At 35.1% G+C, this 12,471-nt stretch overlaps 2 protein-coding genes across 4 annotated transcripts; both read left to right on the forward strand.

The window, feature by feature from the left end:
* The first annotated feature begins 1,357 nt into the window (after positions 1-1,357).
* On the forward strand, positions 1,358-3,308 carry LOC119604200 (4-coumarate--CoA ligase 1-like). Of its 2 annotated transcripts, none has more exons than XM_037956676.1 (5): positions 1,358-1,532; positions 1,594-1,801; positions 1,860-2,046; positions 2,111-2,227; positions 2,279-3,308. In XM_037956676.1, the coding sequence occupies exons 1-5, from the start codon at positions 1,386-1,388 to the stop codon at positions 3,237-3,239; spliced, it is 1,620 nt and encodes a 539-aa protein (XP_037812604.1). In that variant the 5' UTR covers positions 1,358-1,385; the 3' UTR covers positions 3,240-3,308. The 2 variants fall into 2 exon arrangements, with proteins under 2 accessions (XP_037812604.1, XP_037812605.1); XM_037956677.1 differs by having other exon boundaries at positions 2,291-3,308.
* A 2,770-nt stretch (positions 3,309-6,078) lies between these two features.
* On the forward strand, positions 6,079-8,094 carry LOC119604201 (luciferin 4-monooxygenase-like). Of its 2 annotated transcripts, none has more exons than XM_037956678.1 (4): positions 6,079-6,478; positions 6,568-6,754; positions 6,839-6,955; positions 7,021-8,094. In XM_037956678.1, exons 1-4 carry the CDS (start codon positions 6,127-6,129, stop codon positions 7,991-7,993), a joined length of 1,629 nt encoding a protein of 542 aa, XP_037812606.1. In that variant the 5' UTR covers positions 6,079-6,126; the 3' UTR covers positions 7,994-8,094. The 2 variants fall into 2 exon arrangements, with proteins under 2 accessions (XP_037812606.1, XP_037812607.1); XM_037956679.1 differs by having other exon boundaries at positions 7,027-8,094.
* The last annotated feature ends 4,377 nt before the right edge of the window (positions 8,095-12,471 follow it).

Raw genomic sequence — 12,471 nt, forward strand, 5'->3', positions numbered from 1 at the left:
CCAAATATCTTGGTACTGAGCTTCGAAAAGCTTTTATTTACAACAAGGTTCCATCAAATACTCTTTTTATATCCGTAAATAAACCAGGAAATTATGACCATATTCAACCTTTAAGTCACTTGGATCTTTGAATGGTTGGTTGGTTATCGTTTTAGTTCATTACGCTCGATCTGTCAAGTAGAGTCAAAGAGACTTCGTTTTAACCAAACCACTCCACTCGTCAGATGTAGTATTGTATAGTATTAGATCCCGCCTGTAGTAGTGAGAAATCTTAAGATGTCATTAAGCTTAGACCAAGATATCTTACCAACGACAGCTGCCCAGAAAACTGTTTCTCTTAACGGCTAGGTCATTCACAGAGAAGATGGATGATCGTTTCTTCCTTTTTTCTGTCTTTGCAACTGTGACAGTACTCGTTAAAGGAGAGCCCCAGCCGACTCGATATATACCGCCTCGATATATACAGCTTCTTTATAGAAGACACCAGAACCTACACCGAAGTTCATTTTAGAACCATCTGTAAAGATTCTGGTGGTATATATAGATATTTAAATATAAAGGATATATTCAAGATATTGAAGGAACATAAAGGATATATTCGAGATATTGAAGGAACCACTAATATTTATAATAAGATGCCGTTGCATGATCTCGGCTATCAAGTGTTTATTAATTTTTACCCACAAAGTCACTAATCAGTCATGGTTAGATAACTGGGTATAGATTATTCCGCTATAACATCGTTATAGGGTATTATTCATAAAAATTTATCAAAAGTTTATAAAACAAATGTTTATGAATAAGGCAGTTAATCTACACGGACCTGATTGAATAGAAATCTATAAACGAAAATTTTTAGTACTGTTTCGTTCATCAAATGGTACTTTTAGTATTTTCTTTAATATTGAACCTAGAAACCTAACATCTAACATCCTCCGATAAAAATGACATTATATCGAAGTTCACTCTTTAGTACTTTTTCATTCTACTCTTATTCGAAATGAAAATCATTTCCATAACTAACCCGCAAATCGCTAATGTATAGTTCTTACTGAAGAACCCTATACTTGATAATGAAATATATTCTTAATTGGTTTGAAAACTCAATTATTTGTGACACACATTCTGCATATAACTGATAGTTGACGAGTAAGTTTTAGGAAACACCAAGTTTTTGTTTCTATTTCTAAGTACACAAGTGCTTGTCTAATGCGTAAAATATAACTTGGAGCATTAAAATCTTTATCTCTAATTAGCTACTTTAAAAGATAAAGTACAAGTATCAATATACAAAATACAGAATACTTTAAAAATATTTTTTTTTCTATTTTAAACAAATTGAAAATAAATCAGTGTCCGTTAACAGTTCGTAAGGTAAACATATAATGGATCAACTTATTAGCGCCAATTATGACAAACATACGAAAATATGGAGTGGCACCAAAATGGAACCACTGCACAATATTGAACATCATTCGGTGGGTAGAATTTTATATGGACAAATGAGAAATTATCCTAATAAAATAATACAGGTAAGAAAGTGTTTTACAAATACTTCAAGAGAATAAATTTTAACTCTTTATTGTCCCCAAGATCGATGATATTGAGAATAAAAGTCTAACAAATCGCGAGGCTTTGACATGGGCCATACGTATAGCTCAACATTTTAAGAAAATGCGTTTAAGTTATGATGATGTGGTGGGCATAGCGGCACGCAATACCACCTATTTAATGCCTGTAGCGGTTGGTTGTTTCCTCAACTCGGTACCTTTTCATGCGGTCAGTCCCATGTATGATGAAAGTAAGAAGAGAATTATCGTTTTTTTTTAAGGGATTCAAAATATTCCTTTAAATTACAGAATCTTTGGCCCACTGCTTTGGTATTACCAAACCTGGTATTATATTCTGTGATGGTTCGGATTATGAGAAAATACGTTTAGCCACAAAGTCATTTAGACCTCTTATTTATACCGTTAGTGAACATATTGAGGGTGTTGCCTCTGTTCTGGATCTACTGCAACCCACAAAAACTGAATTCTTTTATCAGTAAGTAAAAGTTTAAAATTCCGGAGATTTTGTAATAAACTATTTGAGTTCTTCACACATTTAGACCTGAAAAACTTTCATTGGGTTCCGATCAAACTGTAGCTATACTTTGTTCTTCAGGAACTACTGGATTACCGAAAGCTGTCACTATATCCGTTAATAAATTGATGTTTGAAAATCCGTAAGTTAAGTAAATTTATATTTATTAGTATTATAGATTTTTATTCCTCAGTGCCATTACCAGCGAAGATGTCCTATACACCGCCAGTGGTTTGGACTGGATGAGTGGCCTTATGATCATGATATTCAGTTGCTACTCGGGTTGTACCCGCATCATTTCACGCAAACCCTTCACGCCTGAATATTTTATAGAACTTACCGGAAAATACAAAATAACTAATGCCACTCTGGCACCCTCTCATGTTGTCGCTTTGACACAATGTCCCAACTTTACTATTGAAAACATGGCAACAATTAAAATTCTACAATGTGGAGGTGGCTGTATAACCACCAAAACTTTGGAAAAAACCCAAAATATCTTGCCACGTGCTTTAATCTGTTTTGGCTATGGTTTCACAGAAGCTGGTGGCGTATCGGGCTATTTTGGTTTAGAACGTGGCAACTCAGTGGGTAAACTTGTACCCAATATACGCTTGAGGATACAAGACGAACAAGGTAATAGTTTAGGACCCAATGAAGTGGGTGAAATTCAGGTACACTATCCCTATCATTGGGCCGGTTACTATGGCAATCCCATAGAGACCCAACGTATGAGAGATTCTTTGGGCTGGTTTCACAGTGGTGACTTGGGTTATATGGATAAAGATGGTTTTCTTTATATAATTGATCGTAAAAAAGAGATTTGTAAATATCTTTCGGAACACTATTGGCCGAGTGAAATTGAAAATTGTATACGCGAACTGAACGATGTGATTGATTGTTGTGTTGTGGGTGTTTATGATGAGTATTATGGTGATGTAGCTGGAGCCCTAGTTATTAGGGCAAAGGGTAGTTTGCTGAAGGAACAAGATGTGGTGGAACATGTTAAGAATCGCTTAAAAGCTAGACAGAAACAATTGCACAATGGTGTAGTGTTTGTGGATGAATTGCCACAGAATTTCAATGGTAAAATTGTTAAGCGCGAAGCAAAGGAGTTGTTTATTAAATTAAAGAATTTAAATAGTACAAAGTGAACTAAATACTAAGATTAGATTGTTAAGTAAACTTCTTAAAAATAAAGAAACAAAGGAACTACAAAGTAAGATTTGTTTAAATGCCTTTTTTTCAAAATGCAAGACACGTCTGTGACGAAAGATATATAGATACATGTTTTTTAGACATTAGGGAGTCGCAAGTCGTACTCGGGGTTCAGGATTTCCTATTGAGTTGGCTATATCGATGCTTGCTGGCAGAGTTTTATACTCAATCTTAGGTGATAATAGAATTGGGAAAAGAGTTGCCAGGGGTGCATCCCAAGGAGGAGTGTTATCACTCCTTGACTGGCGGTCAACTTTAACCTCAGGCTCTTTGAATCTAAAGGTGGAAAGATAGTCGCTTATGCAAATGACACTGGTTCTAGGTAAATTTATTTCGACAATCAGTAAAGTAAGTAATCTATCAATCTGGACTAATGGAAATGGGTTGGGTTTAACGACAGAGGTAGTTTTAGCTTGGATTCGACTGAGTTGAGTGTGAATCTATCTAAGACGGAACTAGTTCTCTTCAAAGGAAAGAGTTTCAGCTTGCTGACGGCGTTAGATTGACTTTTTGAAAAGGAGCCAAGTACCTAGGGACTTTCTCGACCGCAGCTCCCCGTTCAGAGCGTGGCGGCAAGGAACTTATTTAGATTGTTTGAATCAGCTCTGGTAAGATCAAAGCGGGTAGGCCACACTAGAATATTGAACGAGATAGGTCGCACTGAACTGAAGGAAGTACATTGAGAGAACACAAGAACACAACAACCCTACGGAGGATATCTCTGATCATTTGGTTATAACCTTGGACTTCGTAGTTTTACCGTCAATTGTACGGACGTTCGGATTGGGTTCGAAGTACTATTTGGAGTTGTGCAGTCTGGTGGATCCAAGAAGGAATCCGGTACAGGGCTGGAGTTTATCTGGTTGATAGAGACATAAAATTGTCTTATAGACTTCTTGACTAATGTAGCGTCTTTCGGGAGGAGATCTTAGCTGCAAAAAGACCGTGGATATAGAAAGTAACGAGATCGCATATGAATTGGATAGACAGGGTTCGGATCTCGACCTTAATAGTGGGGATAGTCTTGTAAAACATCCTATCTGCTATTACTATAGACTAATCTCCGAAAAATTCAAGGACTCTGCCAACCGATACTGGCACAGTAGGATGGATTGCAAAATTTCTAAGGCACTATGGCCATTAACGCAAAAGCTACCAGAGTAGAAGGTAACGAGATCGCATATGAATTGGCCAGATAGGGTTCGGATCTAGACCTTAATAGTAGGGATAGTCTTGTAAAACATTCTATCTGCTATTACTATAAACTAATCTCCGAAAAATTCAAAGACTCTGCCAACCGATACTGGCACAGTAGGATGGACTGCAGAATTTCTAAGGCAATATGGCCGTTAACGCAAAAGCAACCAGAGTACTATTAGGATTCGACATAAAGAGTATAAGGACTTTAGTAGGGGTGATAACTGGCAACTGTGCAATAAGAGCCTTTAGAGGTAATAGGGTTGGTAACACGCAGGATTTTTGCATGTTGTCTGAAGACGAAGTAGATGAAACTGTCCTAGAGTTAAAAGTCTGAGACTGAAATGGCTAGGTAATAGATTCACCGATGAATTGGGAACTTAGGCTTCATTCTGTGTTTTATCAGGGGAATTGATTTGTTATTTAAGTAACTGACAATAGAGATTTCACTTCCATGTCCATTTTCTTCCTTTAACCTATCTGGGGGAATATACCTCTTCTCATATTTTTCTCTTTTATTCTTCTATCTTCTGTCTATATTCTTTGTTCTTTCTTAAAGGGAACCACAATGGACCCTTTGGGACCACCATGGTTTGTTGACTCAACTTTCCGAAAATCATCATATTGACAAAAACGTCGTATCGCTTCATAAAGAACTCACATTAATTTAAATTTTAATTTTAGCACAATTTAAAAATTTGTTGGATCAAAATGATCTCACAATGTACATATATACAGGACAAGAACATTATGGGTTGTAGGGCTGACATGAATGAGAGTTGTCATTTACGCTGTCCCAAAGTCACATAGCAGGAAATGTAAGTTGTATAAGCCTGTTAGACGGGAAATCGTGGGTTCGATTCCCATTAGAGACACTAGTAAAAGAACCCACAACACACTCGAGTTGGATGTAACATACATCCTCCTCACAAACTAACTAATCGAATAAATTAGAATATTCAGGAGTAGTCTGTATAAACAGCCTTGAATAACATTGTCTGTACTACCGAGCAAACACTTGACAGGAAGGAATATATATTTTTCGGATGAGTGCCAACATTCGCAAATACTACATCTAAATGACAAATTTCTTCCTAAGATAATTTATTTTATAGTTATATGTAATAGCTCGGGAATTTTCCTTCGATGTTTGATCTTACTTTTTGCCTTGCAATGTTTTTGGGACAAAAATTCGATCATGCATCTGTGAGTGTAATGATAATAGGATCCCTTTCAGAAAATGTACTTAACTGGCTTACAAATTTTAGTTACACCGCACACATGAAACCCTATCCTTCATAAAATTCGATCACGCAGGTCCGATTAGAGTTACTTACTTGTTTAACATTAAATTATTAATTTATCTATTAACTGTTTATTGCTGTAATAGCCAATTACATTGTTAACTAATAATGTTGTATTTTATTTAACAGTCTTTTAATATCGAAATACTTTTAGATTAGATTAAATTCTGATATAAAAAAACAATTAAAACGAATTATTTTTAATATTTACACAAAAACAATTATTCACAAATTCGATAACAAATTTTAAATTATTATTAAACAAAACACTGAACAGAAAGCACTACACACAACAAACCAAGGAAGACGAAAACCCCAAAAAATGTTCGATTTTACAGTTAAATACGATGAAGCGGAGAAAATTTGGCATGGAGCTAAAAGAAATCAAATGTTTAATGAAAATGTTTCGGTGGGCGAAATAGCTCTCTTCATGATGCGCAGTAAAAATCCCCAAGAAATCTGTCAAATCAGTGATTCTGAAAATATAACATTAACATATGGTCAAGCCTTAACTACGGCGATACGTCTAGCTCAGCATTTTAAAAGAATGCAGCTTACAGTGGACGATGTTATTGGTATATTAGCACCCAATACCACCTACGTAATGCCAGTTGTTATGGCTGCCTGGTTTAATGGAAATGCATTTCATGCTGTTAATCATGTTTTGGAAAAAGGTGAGCGAGAGAGTGGGAGCGAGTGACTGAACATATTTAAAGTGAATAATTTATGGGCATTTGTTAATTAAATTTTTCCATTTTCACAGATGTGGTTAAACGTTTGTTTGATATTACGCAACCCAAAATTATATTTTGCCATGGTATACACTATGATAAAGTCAAAGAGGCCACACAAAGGTTTAAGCCAATTATTTATACAATACAGAATCATTTGAGTGACGTTAAGAAGATTGAGGATTTATTGGAACCTACCGCAACAGAGCAGTTCTATCGGTAAGTTTATAAAACAATAACAATATTTTCGATTAGTTCAATTTTAATGAATTTCCCTGTGATCAACGGTTAATTCACTTTCAGAGCTGAACCTTTAAAATATGGTCCTAATCAAACTGTGGCCGTTTGCTGTTCTTCCGGAACAACCGGTTTACCTAAAGGTGTTTGCTTATCGAATAGACTCTTTTCCACCGAATTTTGGTAATTTAAACAATTTTTATACTAAAGTTTCCATAAGATATACATATATAGTTAATTATTTCAAGTTTTAGTGTTACAAATGGTTCCAGCATCATGTTTTCCTTTGCTGAAATAGATTGGGGTACTGGACTATTCAATCTGATCTGTAATATACTAGTAGGCGGTATAAGGATTATAACTACAAAACCCTTTTCACCACAATATATGCTGCAAGTAATACAAAAATATAAAGTGAATTTTCTCATGACCTGTCCCTCACAAATGGTTCAAGTCTCCCTATTGCCGGGCTATACCCAAAAAGCCATGTCCAGTATACAGTTGATATTTATGACAGGTTCCGCCTGTTCCGAAGCCACACAAAAACGTATACGTTCAGTTCTAACTACAGGTTACTTATTAAATATCTACGGCACTACAGAATCGGGTGGTATAGCATGTAATTTCAGCGACTATAAACCACAATCGGTGGGTAAAATTGTACCCAATATACAAATGAAAATTGTAGATCAATTTACCGGTGAACGTTTGGGTGTCAACGAATTGGGTGAAATATGTGTAAGTTCGATTAACAAATGGTTGGGCTATTACAATAATCCCGAGGCTACTAAGCAAATTGTCGATTCCGAAGGTTTTACACACACTGGCGATTTGGGTTATATTGATGAAGAACATTATCTCTATTTAGTGGAGCGCTGCAAGGATGTCATGAAATATGAATATTTCCATTATTCACCTCACGAAATCGAAGAGATTGTCATGACCATACCCGGTGTTATTGATGTTTGTGTTTTTGGTGTTTTTGACGAAGAGAAAAACGATATACCTGCTGCAGCGGTCGTCAAGCATGCGGAGAGCAGGTTGAAAGAGAAAGATATAGTGAAATTTGTGGAGAGTAAAACCGAGGCACGTTACAAGAGGTTGCACTATGGTGTGTACTTTTTGGAGGAAATTCCTTATAATAAGAATGGCAAAGTTTTGCGGCATTTGGTAAAAGATATTTGTTTAGCTAACCGAAAGATCGAAATTGGAAATGTTTAAAATTATTGTTCTAATAGTTATAAGAAATGAGTTCTTTTATATGAAAATAATTTAAAATAGACGCAGATTATAGATGTAATTAAATAAATTTGTCATTTCGATTTGTATGAATATTTACTCGGGCTTATTCAAGTTTTGAAAATAGTGTCCATAGATCGCCATGTGTAACGCTGCGGGGACTCAAATTTGGTCACTTTTTAACATCATGCATATCTTGGTTTTCCAAAAGGTTTATAAAATTGGTTTAAAAAAACCGGGAACAAAACAAAAAATCGAAGAAGGAGCTTAGGTTAGGTTGATAGGAGGATGTATACTACATCAAATCCGAAGAAATACACCTAGGCCACTTTCGGGCCTGTTGTGAAAAAAAGTTCACTGAATGAATTATTTTTCAGTATTTAGAAACTCAGTTTCATGAACGTAATTCCTAAGAATCTTCCAATCAGTGTTAGTCAGGAATTATATATCGATCCAATTATGGATCGTTCCACATAACATTTGGTTGAAAATTTTAGGGTCCTATAAATATTATTTTTATCGAATTACGTTCCTATACTTTTAATTTTAAACCAGTTATGAGCCACAAATTGATATTTTGAAGCGGACTCTTAATGGGAGATAGGGTCTTCTCTTTATGTGGCGGTCTTCATCATATTTAGTACAGACTTTTGTTCTTATAAAAATTGTATATGTCGAATTTCGTAGATCTACTAATCTAGTTATGAGAGTTAAAGTCGTTTTCTGCAGGGGACCTTATATGGGGGTTAGGATCAATTAAGGTCCGATGTCCAAGCTTTTATCACGAGTGCTGTCTATTTCACTTATTTACTTAAACTGTAATCCGAGGGGCCACATGTATGAGGGCTAAGAGGAATCTGGGACCGATACCGATCATTTTGAAAATCAGACAACAGTTATCAGTAGTTATTACCGTGTGCTCCCTATCCACAGACAGACGGACATATTTAGATCGTCTTAGAATTGAATAAGGACCCATAATATGTATACTTTTATGGGTCTATGGCCAATATTTCGATGTGTTACAAAAGTGTTTTATTGATTTTGGGTATAAAATTTAGCTCAGTACGAAAAGGTGTTGAGGGTGGTTCTTCTGTAACTCTATTCTGTAATAGCCACATACACCACTTTAGTCCAAACACGAACTCTATTTAAAATGGTTCAAATCGATCCACTATTTAATCTAGTCAACATACAACCGCACCCTCGCATAGGACCTTGAAGCTAATGATTAAGTTAAATTTGTAAATCTTTACAATAGAAGATACAACTAAGTATAAACAAGTAAGAGTGTTATATTCGGCTATGCCGAATCTTATATACCCACCATCAAACCTCGTTTGACTCGAATGAAACTTACTTATGACAAATTTCATCTATATACTCCTATATTTAGGCCAGTTATAAGCGTTAAAGTAATTTTCTGAAGGGGACCTTATATAGGGGGGTAGGGTCAATTATGGGTCAATCCTCATAAAATTTGGTAGACAGAATTTGGTTCGTATTAAATTTATTTGTGTCGAATTTCATCGCTACACTCGTATTTTTAAACCATTAATGAGTCATTTTCTGAGGGGGACCTTATATGGGGGGTAGGGTCAATGATGGACTGATCCTCATAAAATTTTGCATAGTGATTTTGGATCATAAGAAACTTACTTATGTCGAATTTCATCTATATACTAGTATTTTTAAGCCAGTAATGAGCGTTAAAGTCATTTTCTGAAGGAGACCTTTTATGAGGGGTAGGTTCAATTATGGACCGATCCTCATAAAATTTTGCATAGTGATTTTGGATCATAAGAAACTTACGTATTTTTAAACAAGTTATGGCTGTTAAAGCTGCTTTTCGAGGAGCCACTTGTATGGGGGCTATCCGAAAACGTGGACCGATATTGCCCATTTCCAATACCAAACAAACCTTACCTATAAGAAATATTTATGTGAAATTTCAACCCTCTAGCTCTTTCCATTCGGACTCTATCGTGCTTTCAACAGACAGACGGACGGACAGACGGACAGACATTGCTAGATCGTCTTAGAATTTAATGAGGACCCAGAATATATATACTTTTGTGGGTCTATGACCAATATTTCGATGTGTTACAAACGGAATGACAAAATCAATATACCCCCCATCTTTTTTGATGGTGGGTATAAAAATTTACTCCGGGTCTTACAATCATGCTTGCGATTTTGTATTGTATTGACAATTGTAAGTTGTCTTATAAAGTTAAGAGGAAAAATAACAAAAACAATATTAATCATTGTACGTGATATTATTCAAATTTTATTTATTTGTTATTTTATTATAATTTTTTGTATTATTTATTAATAAAAAATATTATATTACGTATGTAGTAGTACGTATGTACGAATGCTTCACTAGCCAATATATATTAACTTCCTCGAATGTAAAGAAAATAACAAGTATAGTCGGGCATCGTCGACCATATGATTACCCTACATTCATAATAATTTATAAAAGTTTTATTAGACAAATTTTCATATAAAATGAGTTTTATGAACTTTTGATAAATTGTTATTAAGAAGGCAACTAGTATATTCACCATAATTATGAGCTCTAACGGTCTATCCGTGATGTCAGATTAAATGGGTCAAGGGGAATAAATGTTTAATAAATTAATACCAATTTCAACTATTTTCAATAGGCTTCGTTTTTGCATCAAGACGTACATATACGCTAAATTTCATCACCTTATCCACCACCCTCATCATGTGCAGATCAGCTAACCGTACGGACAGACGAATGATTGTAACGCCAATATTTTAAGGCGTTACAAAAATTAGCACAAACGCATAATAGACCCTTATATTTGTTAATAATGGGTATAAGTTTGTCATTTCATATATACATATGTAGCGCCTAATATTATTTAAACAGAATTGATGGAATATTCTTAAAAAAATCATATTTCTATTATTAAGATGTATGTGTGTAAAAATATATAAAATACATTATATCTCATGATGTTAAATAGATACATACATATGTATGTATATAAGTTGATAGAAAAACTCATGTATATCCAATAAAATCAAATTTCTCTTATTCTGTTTCTGTTCTCATCCATACATATATACATATATGTATATTAGACTAAATTTTTACGTAATATACAAACATATTATGAAAGTGTCTAATTTCTCCAAAAACAATAAAATGCTAAATATTCTATATCTCATTTTGAAAACATGTGGACTCATACCACTTTCAAAATTAACGGTTCATATCATGTAGACTATTTGAAATATTTTATTATATTCTAACGTTTGAAATAAACAAATTTCAACGATCGTTAACTTAGATAACAGGAGTGATATCTGTATTAATTGAATAAATTATTAATTTTTTGATCTCTTAGGTTATTTTAGGCTGATAGGAGTTTCCTGGACGTAATTCCAAAGAATTTTCCAATCAGTTATATCCGGATAAAATCACTCCCAAGATATTTGGATCTAATTTCAGTGAAAGCCTGTATAGCTGAGCCCATTTCTGGAAGTATGCAATATAGAACCCCTGGCCCACTTTGTCTCCCAATTTATAACCATCCGTTACGAACGGATTCCTACGGGTATTTGCTCTAATATCCAGCTTGATCAAGACATTCTATCTGGGATCAGTGTTTCAAAGTTTCCGTCATATCAGTGTCTGGTATGCGATTGCGTATAGCCTTCCAATGTGGCAGTATACATTGATGACGTTGCCACTTTCCCTAAAGTTATGAGCCGTTCGGCAGTATAGTGCCGACTCATATCTTATATACATATGAATGTTTCAAAGGGTGGAATATCTAGCAACGTTTCCTGAGTCTTGGTGGAGCGTGGGATCAGTGTTTCAAAATTTCCAACATATTCTGTGTCTGGTATGCCATCGGACACGTCCGATGATTGTGTATAGCCTTCCAATGTCTCAGTATACATTGATAACGTGTCCTATAACCGCTTTTGGCCAGTTCGCCTAAAGTTTTGAACCGTTATATACATATGTATGTTTCTAAGGGTGGAATATCTAGCAACGTTTCCAGAGTCTTGGTTGACGTAGTACTCATGGCACCACTTATACCCAAGCAGCAAGTAGGTTGAACTCCTTATAGTAGTATGATATTACACTTTTTGTCCAAAGCAGTCTACCAGATTATTGAGGCATTAACTATAATTGGTCTAATTACACTTTTATAAAGTCAATATGTCGTAGTAGGACTAATGACCGCATTTCATGCCTATGTTTCTCCTACATAGCGCCCAGCACCGATATGCTTTGTTGATCCTATCCTATATGTGGTGTTTACATTTAAATTTCAGATCAAGAATAAAACCTAAGTACTTAACTCTGTCTGCCACCGGTATCTTCTTGTTTTTCTGTCAAAAGACAGATTTCCGTCTTTGCCGGGTTAACATTGAAGCTTCTCGGCTGAGCCTAGCTCAAAGCCGTATTC

The sequence above is a fragment of the Lucilia sericata genome, unplaced genomic scaffold (assembly GCF_015586225.1).
Source record: "Lucilia sericata isolate MDLA Ls3-8-SP2 unplaced genomic scaffold, ASM1558622v1 Contig000369F_arrow, whole genome shotgun sequence".
NCBI classification, from domain to species: Eukaryota; Metazoa; Arthropoda; class Insecta; order Diptera; family Calliphoridae; genus Lucilia; species Lucilia sericata.